Genomic DNA, 19,569 nt, shown 5'->3' with positions numbered 1-19,569 from the left:
AGGTGAATTTAGATATTATGTACAGAATCTATATGTATAGTTTATGTGCTTACGTTACTTCATTATTATTTATCTATACTGATATACACTAATATTTTAAATGCGAAAGTAACCCTTTCTATCGCTTTTTCGCTACTAAACCACTGAACCAAATTTGATGAAATTTGGTATGAAGTAAAATTAAACTCCAAGAAACGACATGGGGCTTTTTTGCCTAACGCATGACAACTAAACCCATAAAACGACAGCGAAGCCACGGGCGACAACTTGTATCCCATTTATATATCTTTGTCCTGGTATCAAATTAATAGGAACCTATTCATAGGTTTCATTACGGTAAATTAACAAAAGAGGACATATATTTTTACGTTTATAAGATAAATATGAATAAAAATTCCCTCGAAAGTGGCCAAAAGCGAAAAAGGCATCGACATTGAAAGCGACAAAAAGTTAATTAAAGGTTGGAATTTTTAAACTGGGTCAGATATCGATTACATTCACGTGTATCGTTTGTATTCATATTCATTATTTAATATCATTTGAACATCCAAAAGCTTACGTGTATTTATATATACTATATAACCCAACTGTCTATAGCTGCTATCCCAATATTAGACAAAATCTCTAAACTGATCTGAGCGTGACATTAATTATGGCTTAAATTTAATTGTTACGTTGAAAACTCCCTTCATTCACTTTCAACAGAATAAATTTGTTTTGTAAATAGTTTCTAGTCGTTTTTAATGAAATAGTAAAGCATTGTATACTTTTATCTTTTATATTTAGTAAGACATTTATTTTTTTAAATCAAATATGGACACCGACGTTTGCCTCTACATAAAATAAACGTTATCAATCATCTATCGTGTTACGCGTTCTTTTTGACACTTTCAATACATAATTTATAGTACCTAGTCAATGTAAATTTCTGTCAAGTCCAATTTTACGGGAATATCTTTTTTTTTAAATAACAATAACATATGTATTTTAGTTGTTACATTATAAAAACGAGTAACTATTGCTAGCAAATATTAATTATATTTTTATAATAATTTCAGGGTCAATTAATCTTTATTCAGGGTTAATATGACAAAATTTGATATCAATACAGGTCTTACTACCAAAACTACACGAAGACAACATGGCCGATTGATACGAATCTGTTTTATTAACATACCCAGCCCTTCGCTTTTGACACAGTTCTAGAACATACTATAAAAAGTACAATTAATATGCAACTCAGTACAAATGCAGATCGCCACCTTTGAACGCCTTAAATAGCCACTGACGTGACGGTCTTCTTTCCACGATAACTACACGCGATTTTGGACTTTAATGCTTCGTATATAAGGAAAATAATGACGTTTATAAAAATGTCAACAGCATACTGTGTAAGAAATTAACATAACGGTTTATTATTTCAAATATTCAGAATCGTTCAGGCATGAGGAGGAATGAGAAACATATTGTGAGGAAAGCCTTGAGCATGGATGTGGATGGACATAGAGGTAGAGGAAAACCAAGGCAACGATGGATGGATTGTGTGAAAGACGATATCGTTGGAAAGAATGTTACTTGTGAGATGACGTGTGATAATTCAGAATCAGACAGGCGGATGGCCTTAAATACTACCTGAAGTTTCCTTGATCTACAATACATCATTCAATCAAGGAAATAGGAAAATAAGAAGAGATTAATATTAATCTACTTTTTGGTAAATTTGAAGATCATTGCGAAAACAATAGATTTTCAATTATATGAATAATTCCATTTTCCTAACACACAGTCGCTTTTACAATCATGGAAATAACATTCGAATAGAAACAGACTTCGGACGAATTAACACATGATGAATAGCAAACATATACGATTCTTAATCAATTCCCAATGAAGCACGAATTGAGCCAATTATGCTAATAACAATACCCAATGATTTTGAATTGTTCATTGTATAACGATGCCGATGTTACGAAGGAATGTTATTATTAACTGAAGCATGAGAATATCGGACGAGTATTGTTTTTTTTCAGGATAATTCTTTAAATATAAAAACTTTTTACACTTTCTTTTAAAAAAAAAAAAAACAGTATTAAAATTTATATATATGTCTGTGATAGTGACTTTGTTTATTTATCTGCTTGTGACGCTTTCACATCTAATTTAATCGATCATCATAAATATCAGAAGCGATCATATACATAAGGCTACGCAGTGCCTGATGCCGTTGCCGTGGCTCTTCACGCTTGAGCAAAGACTCGTGCGGAAACTGTCATCAATTCGTACATAAGAAATAATATATTTATATATTAACACATGATTGATGATTAGCCTTGTTAGGATAGCTTTACCTGATCTATAGTTCGTTTGATGACTGTGTTGTTATATATTGAGACCTATATTGTTCCAGTTCAATTATCTAATTGTTATCATATGATATTATCATTATGATTATTTAACAAAATCTTGCAGTATATTTATAGTTTTACCTTACCATATTCAGCGTTTTATCACTCGCGTCCTTCTTTTGGACAGTTATAAGTCATTAAAAGACATACAATAAAGACAATGTAAAAAGTAGTAGTAAAGTAACAGCCTGTAAATTTCCCACTGATGAGATAAGGCCTCCTCTTCCATTCAGGGGAGGGAACATATTCTATCACGCTGTGCACGGCAGAATTTCGATCGAAGCAATGTAAGAAGTAATATAAAATTATTTATCCCATCATATAAAAATATTACTTGTTTATATTCACATACTATTAATTAAAGTAGTCGTAAATTAATAAAACGTCAAATTTTATGTAGATAATTATTATGAATTCATGACCACATATGATAGTGCTTATGTAATGTCCTTAACATAATTCATATTATGGTAAGGACACATTTTGTTGCACAGCTAGTTCTATTGTCAATGAAACTGTTAATTATGTAACCAAAAAGTCATAACTCATAGTAAAACATAATCGTGAACTGTCGAAAAGATATGTGCAACATTGACCATAATGTATATTACATATAATATATAAATAATGTAAAACAAAATGGTTTATCGCTGTCTGTCCCTATGTAGGCTTAGGTCTTTAAATTTACGCAACGAATTTTGTATAGGACATGGACAATATAATAAAGAAACACTGATAAATTTAGAAGTTTCTAATTTGATGTCGTAACAAAACAAATTCTGTAGTATATTTAGTATCAGTTTTGCACCCGTGCGAAGGGCGGGTTACTAGTAATATATATAAACAGCATATAAAGGATACGTGTATCAATTTAGCGTATCAGCGTAATTCGATTTACAGCGTTTTGCGAATGGAATTTTCCGAAGAAAAAGATATATATTTTTAAACAATATGCCACAGATAGCTTTTTTGTATTCAGTGTTACCTTACACAAAAATTATCGAATTGCTTATTCCATAGAGCAGTGTTTCCTAAAGTTTGTTCTACCATGGCCCGATAATTTTCCCACAGCCCCTTCGTGACCCACTGAATACTTTTAAACCCAAGCTGGTTCCGTTAAGGTTAAACATATTTATTAATAGGAGATTTTTGTTTATTTATACTAGGAACATAAAATATTCTGGTATCGTCTATTAAGTCACAAAAAAATTTAGTGCGAAGAGTTGCTGTTGCTTGTTTTTGACTAAAAAATCCAAGTTCGCGGAAAATGATATAAGTTTTATTCTAGTTTTTACTCTCTATGGCATAGAGAGTTAAACTAAATAAAAAAATTAGTCTCACGTATTGACTAATGAACTTTGTCTAAAGTATTACATCTCAACGTTTTTTGAAATTAACATAAATCAAACATTAAGAGAACTGCGGTTCGATTTCAGTACTTCTTATTTATGCAACTAAAGTGCACTAAAACCAATAGTAAAGTTGCCAGTCCATAATTTGCGATGTCGTAAAATAAATTTTGCGACACGGTAATAAAATTCAATTTCGAACAACCCCTCAGTACCATGCAGTCACGATGGGTCAATAAAAATGTGACACATTCGCTTCCAATGGCAGACGTGACTAACGATCGTTTTTTTTATTTGTAGTTTTTTTAATGTTTTAAATAGATTGCAAGCATCTGCAGTGTGATTCAATTCGTATCTCACTTATGGTATATTGACAATATATATATTGAGATACGATGATACGCCATTTTGATTCCGCAGATATTTTTAACTTTGCCGTTTTATAATTCAAATCGTTTGTAAAAAATACCTTGGTAAAAAAGCATATTATTAGATACAAGATTTTATAGATGATAAAAAAGCGTGGAGTTAATAACTGTTGACTTCCAAGCGGATATACTAATTTAAATAATTATATTTAACTAACATGACTTTGTATTTTTTAAATGTTAAAAAAGAGTAATTGCTGAGTTTCTTGTCGGTATTTCTCGGTAGAATCTACTTTCCGAACCGGTGGTAGCTTATTTTGATTGATTGATTGATTGATGCGCCATTTTAATTTTACAATTATTATAATCAACCTGTGGAATTCCCGTGAAACTTTGTATTTATTAGGAATTTCGTAACCTATTCATTTTGATTTCATTTAATTGTAAACTCATCTACATTTGGCACCAAAATTTTGAAAACTTATTTAAATTAAAAAATATACATGTCAAATAGTATAATGTATACTTGAAAGTTCAGTTAGATTTGGAGTTAGTCGATAGAAAATTTATTTAATTTTATAATTTTAATTACGTTTTTCATTTTTTTTCTTTTTCAGCTGTAAAACCGAACCGGCCAGTAACGACCTTTAATTTTCCGCACATCTACGACAAGATCTCTTCAAGATGAGACTACAACCGATTTTTTATGTGCAGCTATCGTCTTATAAACTCTGGGACAAAAAAAATACAGACGAATTGATAACCTCCTCCTTTTTGAAGTCGTTTGAAAATCGGCTTACGCTATTAACATATACGATGTCACATACTACATTTTGACATATGACGTTAGATTTCAACGGTCAAATTCGAATTTCTTCTTACGTAGGTAAGAAAAAATATTGAATAAATTGTCTCGTATTTTTTTTTTTTACTTAAGTCAAACTCAAACTCCTTTATTCAATATAGAGAAATTACGGTTAACTATCGATTGTCAAATTAAACACTATCAACGATTCGAAAAACAAAATACCCTGTTTTGAGAAATAAAGACAGGAAAAGTCAACGGGCATGTTTTTTGCATTTATCCATCGGCGATCGTTTCAATCCGAAGGTGTGCCAATCATAAACTCATTTGTTGTATAATAACCAATACTGTCATATAATATATTGAAAGATGTAGAATTAAATACGATTTAAAATGAAGTGCCGCTTAACTAAGCCCTTTTTGGTACTTGTATTTCAGCAATACAAAGCTACCCTTAAGCAAGCCTCTCCCCTCAGGCAATCAAAGGTACAGCTTAGGTACCAAATTATGTGATTACACAATTTTTTTATAATAAACAAAATCTATAGCACAATATATAAATCTTTAGAGGGCGGCCATTGTTATTTTTGGCAACGATTACTATATTTTATTTACATTAACAGGACAGACAGACGAACAGTTTAACCTCTTCAATATAACGGGTCACCTTTGCCCGTGATCATTGGAAAAGTCAGATGTATTTTGGCAATCAGACTTACAAAGGTCAAATCGGTGCATAATGTCAATTACCGTTATTATATTTTCAAGGATGTTTAACAATACATTGTTTAAACATGTCTTTATATGTTCCAATTTCAAAAAAAAAAAAACATATTCGACCAATATGATGGTCATGCATGGCTTCATATTATTAATATGAAGTTTAGAAATTAGAACACGTTCCATTTTTAAATTCAAAATCTCCCTAAATCCTTAAAGGAAAGGAGAATTCGACATTCGAAATCAATTTCGATGCATGTATTCAATTTATATAAAATGTAGTTTCAAAATTAGAATACGTTCCATATTTAAATCCAGAATTTCCCTAAATCCTTCGTATACAACGAGGAAGTTAGCAAGTCCTAGTGTCGTAGTTCCGCCGTGTTACGCACGGCTCGTAACTATGTAGAATGTAGATGCTGGCCGCTTTTCCGCCAACTCTTTCATGCATGAATGCAGGGTTGCCAGTATTATTTTATATCATATTATAAACATAATTAAATAAAATTATTACTTGACTATACCTTATTATTATTTTTAACGGCTTTACGAAATTTCGTAAATAATAACCAGACCCGGAAAGATTTTTAACAAGGTTGATCAATATGCGAAATATATTATAAACGATACTTTTATATTTAACGATACTAGTTTTTCTTAACTAGCGACGCGCCCCTGCTTCGAACGGAAGTCCTTAATTAATTAATACAATGATATGACATAACTAAAATTTATAGTCACTCAGGTATAACGTAGCTTTCTAACAGTGAAATCATTAGTTGTCCATCACAATAACAAACTTTTCTTTCCTCTTTATAATCTGTACTAATATAATAAATAAGAAAGTAACTCTGTCTGTCTGCTATTTTCCCATTGTACAAACCACTGAATCTAATTTGATGAATTTTAGGCGAGGCTAGATTATTTTTCTTCAACCAATCTCTAAAAAGGAAACGAAGCCGCGGGCGAGTCGTAGTATTAGTACAGTTGTCGTGTTATTCAAGACACTTTTCTTTTATTCAGAAGTCCTATTCGATTCAAGTATAACTTTCTTTAGTATGTTATATTGATGTAAGAAAATAAATAATAATAGTTAATTTAATTTAACCAATTAATTTGAGACTTTATTTACGTAAAATATCGGTTTATTTGCTTGACGCATTCCGGATATAAGCCAGTATGCGATGCAAATAATAATAAATATTAAATACCTATTATCGAACAATGCGTGGCAGCCTTGGTTTTAATGCTTTGCTGCGGTTTCTCAAACAAACGCTCAAACGCTCGGATACTTTAATGTTTTTGCAAACATTCAGCTTGTTTTACAACGAATGGGAAAATGTATTTCAGAAATGCATTACGTAATACATTATTTTCTTGTTCGGATTTTAAAGATTAAATGATCAAAAGGTTTTTTGTGTAAGTTTAAGTTTTTTTTTTTTTTAATTTTTAAATAAGGCTAGGTTATATATATTCAGGCTAGGAACTGAGTTTGTATTTTAAATAAATTATAATAATATGAAAGTTTTTTGAATAAACGTTCCTATTTTTTTTGCTAAAAGTAAAAAAAAGTAACAGCCTGTAAATTTCCTACTGCTGGGCTAAGGCCTCCTCTCCCACTAAGGAGAGGGTTTGGAACATATTCCACCACGCTGTTACGATGCGGGTTGGTGGAATGCACATGTGGCAGAATTTCGATGAAATTAGACACATGCAGGTTTCCTCACGATGTTTTCCTTCACCGCCGAACACGAGATGAATTATAAACACAATTAAGCACATATATGTAGTAGTGCTTGCCTGGGTTTAAACTCGAAGTCATCTGTTAAGATGCACAAGTTCGTACCACTGGGCCACCTGAGCACATTTTTTTGCTACATTGTGGTATAATGTAGGTAAACATAAAAACACCAGTTGTGTACTATGTAAAACGGGACATAATAAGACGATTTTAAGAATAAAATATGCAACAGATTATATCAACCGTCATTGATATTAAACTGTATTTCCATCGTTATCGCTATTCTGTAACAAAAAAAGAACTCGAAACTCACCCTAGACTAAAATCGTATGTCACAAGGATACCAATTTCTACGTAATATATGTTATTATTAATATCACAATGAGATGAATGAGTTATTTTAGAAGAGCACATCAGTGTACACTTAGGTAACTTCTAGAATATTCATTCCAGTTTCAAAACTTTTACATACTATAATAATAATTTATACTTTCTTATGAGAAAATTAACAAAGACATCATAGATACAGCCTAAATAAAAAAAATAATCTTGGTGACGTAATCACTACATAGATCTCTTCCAGACATACATATGTAAAATTGCCTACTATAACTATAAATTTTATAGGTTGCACGTATCAGAGGCGTATCATCGTAAGTCATTTGTGAAAATATTTCGAGTGAGATTCGAAGTGAATTCTTACAGAATCGCGCTGCAATAACCCGTGACTAACGCCCTAACCTCTACCATTGTTGTAAGTCAGACGGTCGATTTGATCATCGTTTATCAAGTGATACATTTATCACATATAATACAAAAACAAACTGTTCTAGTTATTTACACGTTTGTCTGTCTGTACTCTAAAGATGATATATGTTTACTTAAAAAAAGATTGTTATTTAAATATTATTTAAATTATATAATAAAGATAGTTTGTATATTTGATATATCGAAAATAAATAGGTAATAATATAGTCAGTCTGCATAAATATTGTTAAACGGGTTACTGGTAATTGAGATAGGTATTGGTCCTATAACATGAACCAACCCTTGCATCATCAATTTGTCACCAACATTGGGAACCAAAATGTTATGTTCCTCTAGTAGTTACACTGGCTAGTGTGTAACCCAGAGACATGGCCAGTGCTGGCCGTCTCCCCATTACGAGACGGCCTAGGACACTGGATTTGCGAGATGGGGCGAGTTTGAAGTCTCCTGCCTCCCTTTCCTAATACACTCAATACTCTTTGCATGTCTTTAGAGTCAGTCCCCGAATCTAAAAAGGTCGTTCCATGTGTTCTAAGGGTCGTCTTGGATCTTCCAACTCCTGCGCTGTATGCACGCTTAGTTAGTTAAGGCGGTTCCTACACAAGGTTAGTAAACCACTCAAAACCGAATAGGGCAATACAAGTATGGCCCTTTGACGATGGAATGTCACCCAATGCGACGGTGCTTTTACAAAATGTAAAATGTCACCAACCAATATACATAACACGCCAATCTAAAAAACCATCCACGTCATTGTTAAAGTATTAATTCAATCGACTTCATATTACAGGAAATAGCTCTTACGTCTAATTTCCCTCTTGGCTTGGTAAGAGAAAGGTCTTGAGTGACAAACATGAATTGCAAACGAAATTCTCATTTATCATATCTTATACCTAGCTATATTTCAGACTAACGACCCGCTTTAGCAAACAGGGGTGAAGTTTATTAATGACAATTTACGACAAATATTATTACTTATACTCTTTACTCTCTGGACAACAACAACAAAAACAGCCTGTAAATTCCCACTGCTGGGCCTCCTCTCCCTTTGAGGAGAAGGTTTGGAACATATTCCACCACGCTGTTCCAATGCGGGTTGGTGGAATACACATGTGGGAGAATGAAATTTGTCACATGCAGGTTTCCTCACGATGTTTTCCTTCACCGCCGAGCACGAGATGAATTATAAAGACAAATTAAGCACATGAATCAGCGGTGCTTGCCTGGGTTTGAACCCGCAATCATCGGTTAAGATGCACGCGTTCTAACCACTGGGCCATCTCGACTCTCAGGACAGGAACTCAGAAATAATGTAAATTTCTAACAGCGAAATATTTCGTGTAGAATTATGAGTGTCGAAGATCACTCGTTACATACAAACAAATCAAATCAAAGAAAGAAGCTATCACCGGTTCGGAAAGTCGATTCTACCGTGAATAACCGGCAATAAACTCAGTAGTTATTCTTTTTCAACATTTAAAAAATACAAAGTCATGTTAGTTAATACAATTATTTATATTAATATATCTTGGCTTGCAGTCAACAGGTATTAACTCCACACTTTTATATCATCTATAAAATCTTGTATCAAATAATATGCTTTTTTTTACCAACGTATTCTTTACAAACGATTTGAATTTACGAAACGGCAAAGTTAAAAATGTCTGCGGAATTTTATTATAGAAACGGATACTTTGTCCCAAGAAGGACTTATTGACATTGCGGAGTCGGAAACTTGGCGTTATAAGCTTATCCTTACTCCTAGTGCACATACAATGATTATCACTGATTTTATAAAAGTGATCAATATTACTATGAATATAAATAATATTGTTGTAAATACACTGTGACGCAACAGTGAGTATTCCTACTTTGTAGGAAGAGAGAGAGAGAATCTCTAGCTCCAAGATTATAATTGGATAACGTTGTAATATGGACATATGTTTATGTTATAACTAGTAGTCGCCCGGGGCTTTTCTCGCGTTTTAGCGTGTTGGTTATTGTGTCAGGTAAAAAAAGTAGCCTATGTCCATTCTTGGAGTTCAAGTTTGCTTCATACCAAATTTCATCCAATTCGGTTCAGCGGTTTGGTCGTAAAAGCGTCAGTCAGACAGACAGAATTACTTTGTTTTATATTTTCTCGATTATTACACATTAAAATAAAACTAGTTTTATTATATCTATATAGATTTAAATCGCGTATATTAATTATTTTTATCATCCCGAAGTTTTGAGCAGCGTTCGTGGTCACGGGTAGAGTACCCGCTTACCGAATACGCGATTTAAATCCGAGAATTACTTTCACGAAATTTTCACGTATGCGAAAACGATCCTGTCATCTTGTAAAGACGTAGAGTGTACCACTGGTTTTTTTTTGGATTCCAGTTCTTTATAGTCGTCCTAGCCACCGGTGAGTCCCATTTACCCAACTTCAGATGAGAGAAAGCGTAAAGCGTTTTTCCAGCAAGAAAAAACGTATAATGATGACAATAACAAATCTCTTAATAGTTACGGATTTTGTTTTTTATCGTATAATTCTAAATAGGCCGGTTTTCAAAATCCGTTTCAGATAAGTTAATAGATGATTCATTTTATGATTTCTGTATTAGTTTTGTAATATTGATAAGAAAATTATGATATGGATTTCGTGACATAAAAATGTTCGCTATATGTGACGTCGCAAATATTGATATATTTTATCGATTCAATCTCAGCCTTAAGATCGATATTTTCCTGAGCAATACATACTTGACATACGGACATATATTATGTTCATTTATTTTCTATAGAATATTTGTTTTATCATTACATAGTATAAAACAAACACTTTCCGTGTACGTTATTAGGCAATAAATCACATTTTACCTTAGATTTTTATATGTATTTAAGTAAATTAGAGAACATTACTATCTGGAAGGCAATTCTGCTAATAAATTAACACTTCAAGCGATATCAATCGATACGTAATCGTTGCTGTTTGACCGTTATCCTATTCTAGTAACACATCGATCCAGTTGCATCGAAATAGAACCGAATCGTAATTATGACAAATTAGTAGAATTACCCCTCTATTATCTGATATACCTTTTAAATGGGCTAAAGATTTCTGTTTAGGATCGTCTGTGAACGTATAAGTAATATACGACGAAGATAATTACTATAACGTAGATCCTATGGTTGTCAATATTACTACTAAAGCCTTTTCCTCTGTGTCTTTCCTCAAAACACAGCCTTAAGTTTGCCTGAGATCGCCAAGTGCAATTCTAGTGCATCATTCTTGAATGTGACTTATGTATAGTACGACACAAATTAGATGTAGCATCGGAAAATGCAATGGAATGAAAATAAAACCGATTACTGCCGATTTACACAACCAATACAAATAGTTCCCTATCGCGCCATTCGACGCTATTGGTCGCTATAGAATCACGCGTCAGAGAAAGCAAGTGCATGTAAATCGACGTGTCAAATTGACGAATATATTAGGTCATATGATATTACAAGTTATTACGTTTGTGCAAAGATCATATTCGCATTTGAAATAAATATTGATAATTTGGGATAGCGTACTTAGATAATTCGGATGTGATCGGTTTTACGAATTTTGCCGATGCGACATCTAAGTTGTGTCGAACTATATGTGTTTATTGGTATACAATAAATTTGGGTCAATTTGATTTAAAGTTAGGCTCGGCATCCACTAAAGTGAATATAATCAAAGACGAGATTATATTATGACTATATACATTTCTCCGATTATATACAGCTTTAGTCTTCTCCAATCGGAAAGGAACGAAAATAAACAAACTTTATTTTAACGTAGAATACGTAAGCATTCAACGCAATTTTCTAGTGGGTCTGTTGTACTATACACTACATACTAATATACCTCTAGTTATATTCTTACAAAATTCATATTACATATTCTTCGACGTTCAAAACGTATATTTTTTGCAAATACATAACCAATGTTCGACCAACAAATTCGGTGTCAATTCTTATTTATGCTAAAATATAATTATTTACGTTTATAAAATATACTATGTTTTGATGGACAACCTTACAGTGGCTATAAGAAAATAAAGTCGCATATGATACAAGTAACTACAGATCGCGTCACTGACCTTGAGGGGAGATGACTAAGTGGTCGCTCCGAAACGCCGTCAGCTCTTCGACCATTCGCCGCACGTTCTCCTCAGTGAGCAGGTGCACCTGTTCGAGACCCACCTCCTCGACTATGATATGCTTGTTCGAACGTTCGTATATGAAGCCTAGGTTCTTCCTGCAACAAACATTAATGCTAGTTTGAATTGGTGGATGGTTGTTGGTAAATCAACCCACTGGTAATCGTATATGGGATTTCCCACTGCTGGTCTAAAGCCTATATTCCTTTTTGAGGAGAAGTTTAGAGCGTATTCACCAGGCTGCTTCAGTGCGGGTTTGTGGATTCTCATGTGGCCGAATTTTGTTGAAATTTGAAACATGCAAATATCCCCACGATGTTTTCATTCGCCGCTGAGCACGAGATGAATTATAAACACAAATTAAGCACATGAATATTCAGTGTTGCTGGCCTGGGTTTGAACCCACAATAATTAGTTAAGGTGTACGTATTCTAACCACTGGGCCATATCGGCTCCTATGGTATATAGGTTACTTTGTTTTCTAACTTTTGCAAAATTGACTACAGTATTAATAGCATTATTGTACTGTGTATATATGTTGCACAAGTTTTTTACTAAGTATATAAAAAACCGCGTCAGTGTTTTTAGTTTTATTATTATATTTTAAAAAAATATCAATTCGTCTTAAATATTTATTTTATTCTGGTTTTTGGTATTAATTGTTTTAGCGTCAAATAAAAATTCGAAAATTTTAACAAACTATCACGGTTCATGAGATACAGTATTGAGATATACCGACAGACGCGCGGACAGACCGACGAACAGTGGTATCTTAGTAATAGGGTACCGTTTTACCCTTTGGGTACGGAACCCTAAAAAGGCATATTATGAAGACGTAGACGGTAGTTTATACATTCTGTCAGGTCTGTATTTATATTTGCAAGCAGTCGTTTCATCTCGTACGTAAAGCCACCTCTTATTATCTCAAATATTGACACTACTGCAGTATGACGTCATCACTCATTGTAAACAAAAGTTTTTGCGTTTTCGTACTTTTCAAGAACGAAATATGAAACACAAAGTCGGTCATACCTACGTTTAATTTATTCCGTTTTTTAATAAACATTTCAATATATTTCAAAACACAGACTCTTGTCTTTAAGACTTTTTTAGATATCTATTCTGACGTGATTGTATAAATATCTCAATAAAAAAAATGTTGGCAAAGTATAATAAAGTTATTTAATAAGTTATAAATAAGTGAAAGGTTATTATTAATAGAGCTAATTGATTAAAATTTGGCAACACTTTAAAATATTTTAAATACAAGTTGCAAAAGATTTTACTAATTACATTACACGTCAAATCTAGAACAGATAATACAGTCATAATCAATATAGATAAAACAATATATAGATTATATATCATTCGAAATTTGAATATTCCCAGTCGATGTGCAAATGACCGGTTATCAGCTAATTCTTTAAACATACAATACGTCCCTGACGGTTTCCTTATCAGATTGTCTCAAGCATTCATTCGTTATCAAATCTTCAAGTGTCTCGATCGAGCGAGTTGAAACAATGATCACTTATACACAATACATAAACTGCTGCTCGAATCTATACTCTATTACGAAGTAATAAAATATATTTTTAGAAAAAAAAGAAAAAGAATTGATAAATTAAGTAATACATAATACTATATGGACGACATCACTGGCACCTATGCATTTTTTCCTAAACATATTCTATTTTTAAATTAAAAAAAAAACTGTCATATCGTTGCTACTTGAAATTCGAACCAACAGACACACTTTCCCGTTTATATAATTATATATTAGTATTGAATAATATTGACCTACTAACCTTGGCAGATGTTTAGGCCAATAGAGCCAAATGCAGTTATATATAATAAATTATCAAAGCTACATTTGTACGAATAGTCTGAATTTATTGTTGTGCTACGCCGTTGTTTCGTCGATAAGAGAATCTCATTAGATAATATTACAAAAGGAAACGCAGAAACGATAATACGTTAGGTAATCAATTCATTTTAGCTACGCAGTCCGATCAAGTTTGAAAATTGTACTAATTTTTTAAATTAAATATTGACTTTTATGACATGGGTTATCTTGTGGTAAATAGTCACCACCTATAGACAATGGCACTAATAGTTACCATTCCATACATCGCTAAAGCGTCACCAACTTTGGGAACTAAGATGTTAAGACCGTGCCTGTTACAATGGCTCACTCACCCTTCAAACCGGAACACATCAATACTGAGTACCTACTTCTGTTTGGCGGTGGAATATCTGATGAGTGGGTGGTACCAACCAAGACAGGTTGTCACAGAGACCTACCACCAAGTATTGATTTGTATGGAAGAGGAAATATCCATCGGAAATTCCTAGAATGATCGTGCTGATTTACGAAAAAAAATAACTTGATATGATTTAAATGTTAGTCATTCGACATTAAAATATATTGACTGCTCAACGGTAGTAACAATATAGTGATTGAATTATCGGTATTACATTTTGTTGTTACAACGCGTTAAATAGTAATCGTTTTGTATAAACACGAAATGTTACGACCGATTGCTAGAACTCGTCCCAGCTGTGAATAAACATATTAATTATTACGTATATAGTATGTGGTTTGAGAAGGTTTGGAGAGAACGTAACTAGTACTTATACATAATTATTATGTCAAATTCCATAATGAGTCGTTTGGGAACAATAATGTATTTTAAATAGTGGTCTATTAATTTAAATACCTAGACGTACGACTTAAAAAGCCAGATTTAAAACGTTAACTAAATGACACAAAAAACATCCAACCATTTTTTATATAGTCTGTCTAATCTGTTTAAAAAAAGGCAAAAGACAAAACATTTGAAAATTATTATGGCTAAAGATTATGTTCGAATTTCGAACACTACTTAATTTGCGTTCATATCTCTCTAAGCGCAGCACTACGCAAGATAACAAGTTAATAACTGTTTTTTAGTGTTCTTCAAAGACGTGTTAAAAATTTGACATTTCACTTAATCAAGATAAACATTGCAAGTCAAATTAATTTAAGGACGGTAAAAATAATATAATAAATAATATAAATATTGGACAACATCACATACATTACTCTGATTCCAATGTAAGTAGCTAAAGCACTTTTGTTATGGATAATCAGAAGTAACCACGGAACCACTAAGACTCTGAGTGGTACCGTCGTTACCATTAACACTCATAGTAAAGATGAATTTAAAAAAAATAATAATAAAGCCCTTTTAAAATACGTAAATCCGCCATGCATGGTAATGTAAACGAATTTCGATATATTTTGTTACCGGCTCTCTTTCCAACTCCTCCTTTCAAGGTCAAATATCAACGTTCCTATATGAAACGTTTCAAAGTAAAACATTCCTCATGCAAAAGGTAGTTATATCAAATGTAAGTACAGAGTTGCACGCGCTTTAAATATTTTAATAGTTTATGGTATTGTTTCAGTCGTAAAGAGAAAGATAACAGCGAGTATTTTTTAAAAACTTTGTACTATTCCGTAATTTCAAACAGGAAATTGCATTGTAATGACATTGCTATAAAGTTTTAACCGTAAAATTTCACGAAACTCGCTCAGACATTATCGCTGTTGCCACTTAAACCGCTTTCTTTCGGTTATTTGTTTGCTGAAAGAACACGAGGAGTCTAGTATTCGAGACGTTTTATTCAATACACATTTAAGATAAAATTTAACACTATGCAAATAAAATCCTTTAAGTTTCAATTCTACTATATACTATTCCAAGTAAATCTCGATTGATGTTTTCGTAAACATCAAGAAAAGTGAAAAAAAAAATAAAGCCTTTTATATGCCCATTTTATTTCAAGTTGGATGGACAAAAGGAAAACACAGACAGCTTAAAAATATACAATTAAATATACCCTTCAAATAAATAAAAAAATTAACAAAAAGAAAAACCTACTTCAAACAAAATTATTTTAAAACAAATAAATATGCACTTAAAAGTAATAAAAATAATTGTGTATTCAACATATTTTATAGAGTCCTCCTAAGTAAAATGAAATGAAAAATATTAGACTACAATTTACGATTATATAATGTAGTTATAGTTATTGTTATATTTGGACTTGGTAAAAAGTTGCGAGGTAACAAACATAAAACAAAAAAAAAATACAGACGAATTGATAACCTCCTCCTTTTTGTAGTCGGTTGAAAAGGAAATTATATGTTACGTTTTCGTAATATTAAAAAACAAAAATCATATACGCCAATTTACTATAGACATATAACTTATTGAAACATGTAATAATTTCCTTCTGCTAATCTTAAAAAACATTTTTTTAAAGTGCAGACATTTTGACTTACCCGTTAATATTTTTTGAGCAACAGTACTGCCAAGTGTGACTATTACACCGCCACTCCCTCACCCTCCTGAGGGCGGGGGAATTGAGTTCATCACAGATTGTCTGCAGAGCTCTCTCTTCGAGCACATCTTGTATGGCTATTACTGACAACCTGATAAAAAAAAAAAAACATATTAATGATTTAGCTTTTCTGACAAAGATAGTTTACTTATCATTTTAATTTTTATCAGCTTCAAATTATAGCATATTAAAACTAAGAGGATAAAAGCGCAATAAACATTTGACGTCAAATTAACACAATGTATTTGATCATATTATTCTTTATGGATTGAGAAAAAAGAAAAAAACACTTTGTAGTTGCTTAATATGGTTAATGATGACAATGTTTAAATTCAAGTGAATATAAGTAGTTAAGTTAAATAGAGTATAATATAAAAATATATTTTAATCAATACAAATACAATCAAAGAATAGAAAAGTTAGTAGTATGCAAATTAGTTTGTACATTAGACGTAATATATAAGTAATTATCATAACTTATAGAGGTGTTTATTATCCCAGATAGCATTAGATATTGTGAGATATAAATCAGATTCTTTCAACATTGTTTATTTATCATAATTAATTCAATGACATTTTTTATCTGACTCGGTAACAACATATTTTTTAGCGATTACAATTATCAAAATGATAAGCACTCACTTGTATTCCAAAATAGTCCTGCATATCACCTCCCTCACTCCAGGATTGGTAATTTTCTCTACACCAAGTTGATGAAGATTCCATGATGCGAGACGGCAACACCTTGCTCCATCTCTTTCGTGCATGAACACTTCCTCAACAATGGGTCTATGAGAGTATGCAGACAGCAAATCCAATATATCGTTCACTGGGGCCGTTGCAAAGCCATTTGGCAAGGTTATAGCAATCTTACTGGGCATAGATAAACTCTTTCTGTGGGGACTTTTTGGTGTTTTTGGTTCACTACTCAGAACTGATTCATTTAGGGATGGGTCTCTCCAGCCATTTACATGTCCATTGGTCAAGTGTTGAACACTTTCACTTTTCCTAAGTTCTAGGCTTAAATGTTGCTTAATGGTACTCAGCCTTACTATATCCATGCCCCTTACTTTTATTAAATCATCAAGTGATTTAAATGGACCCTTCTTCGTTCTGTAATCTACTATGTTTGCTGCTATTTCTTGGTTTAAGCCGGGCACACATTGCAATTGGAAAACGCTGGATGAATTAATTGAACATAACTTATTTTCTGAAGAGGACCTTATGCTATCTAATGAATATGTACAAGAACTAGCTCTAGATATCTGTCGTCGTGTATTTGTACATATCTCTGGTCTTAGTAATTCTAACTTTTCAGCACCAATACCTATAATATAAAAGATTTTTAAATAAGAGTAAATTCTTATTAAATAGAATATGTTCTTGGTAAAAAATTAGCAGTTTTGATTGAAAAAGTTGTTGAACAAAAAATAATAAAAAAAAAAACATGAGTTAACTACCAAAAATTTAATTTAAAAAAAGGTATTAATATGATTTTAGTGACTACAAACTATAGTTAACTCCGATTTAAAAACAAAGACTTGCAATGCACAGTAATCACCTGAGACTAATGCAAGGTCGTCAACTCGTTTGAATCTTCCTATCATTTGACGATGACGAACAATTTCCCGCGCAACCTGCCTGGATACCCCAGGCAGGGTCATGAGTTGCTCTTCAGTCGCCGTGTTCACGTTCATCAGCTCAGGGTATTCCTCCGAAGGCGGCAAGCTGAATGTATGGCTCAGACTGGACTTGTTTAGCTTAGAACGTCTTATAAAATTACGGAAGGATCTCCGGCTGCTCTTACTCCGAACAGAGCTCGGACTCTGCCCCATATTTGCACCCGCCACTTTTAACATAAATTTTTCATAACACTAGAAATTCAAACAATGTACACTTTTAAACTATTATTAGATTAAGAAAAACGTATTCCACTGACCACGATTTATATTAACTTAACATTATTTTATATAGCACATATCACATTGTAATCTCAATGGTACTCTTAAATTGACTGATTTAAATTAATATTACTCTAAGTTTTATCACCGTCACATCATTCCACAAAACTTCACTCCCCTAGCCAAATCACTACAATGAAACTAAATGTCATATTCGTTTTGACATTGTTAGCAAATAAAAATGACGTGTACTAGTGAAGCGCCGTGATAAAAGATCATTAACAATAATCTACATTTCAAAAATATAATTAAATAACTGATATTATACTTCGAATAAACCCAGAAATTGTTTTCGATAGACTAGATCCTAGTAATAAAAAGGTTATTATTATAATTTTAGAAAATTGTATAATTGACAACTTCCCGCAGTGCAACTGAACAACTGACGTAAGATTAATTGTTAAATTACATGCTCTTACTTATTCTTAAGTTTATGTTTGCATCTTTGTATTTGAAATATGTAGTTGATACTTTATAGCGGTGAAAATGCGCGGAATATAAAAAGCTATACGTAGTCTTATGCGGAGTAATAGTCTGATTTATTAGAATATTTAACTGTATATAGTCCTTTCTTTTTCAAACCGCTTAGAAATCGAAAATTATAAAAAAAACAAATATTGATATATTATTACATTAGGTATAAAATATAGGTTTCCTTTAATAAAAGAAGTCTAAGGTCATCATATGAGATTATTATAATACATTATACATTACAAAAACAAACCATAATTCTGTTTTTTTTTTTTCGTATATAAGAAATTTTTGTACTTCTTGTAATATGATAAATTTCATCGTTATTAGGTTAAAATACTGTTCATATAAAACAATATATAAATAATATGTATAAAATACAACAATAAGAAAACTGGTAACAATAAA

General features: G+C 32.1%; 1 protein-coding gene across 1 annotated transcript in view; it reads right to left on the bottom strand.

Moving 5' to 3' along the window:
* LOC124530947 (endonuclease/exonuclease/phosphatase family domain-containing protein 1-like) overlaps positions 1 to 18,999 on the bottom strand; it is a 36,992-nt gene extending 17,993 nt beyond the window's left edge. Inside the window, exons 1-4 of the mRNA XM_047105320.1 lie at positions 18,291 to 18,999; positions 17,372 to 18,056; positions 16,671 to 16,820; positions 12,281 to 12,438 (exon numbers count right to left, since the gene is read on the bottom strand). Coding sequence (XP_046961276.1) covers positions 12,281 to 12,438; positions 16,671 to 16,820; positions 17,372 to 18,056; positions 18,291 to 18,588 — 1,291 coding nt within the window. The 5' untranslated portion in view covers positions 18,589 to 18,999. The remainder of the gene's footprint in view (positions 1 to 12,280; positions 12,439 to 16,670; positions 16,821 to 17,371; positions 18,057 to 18,290) is intronic.
* Positions 19,000 to 19,569: the final 570 nt, after the last annotated feature.

The sequence above is a fragment of the Vanessa cardui genome, chromosome 7 (assembly GCF_905220365.1).
Source record: "Vanessa cardui chromosome 7, ilVanCard2.1, whole genome shotgun sequence".
Lineage (NCBI taxonomy): Eukaryota > Metazoa > Arthropoda > Insecta > Lepidoptera > Nymphalidae > Vanessa > Vanessa cardui.
The sequence above is the reverse complement of the archived record's forward strand: the minus strand, read 5'-3'. Positions and strand labels throughout refer to the sequence as shown.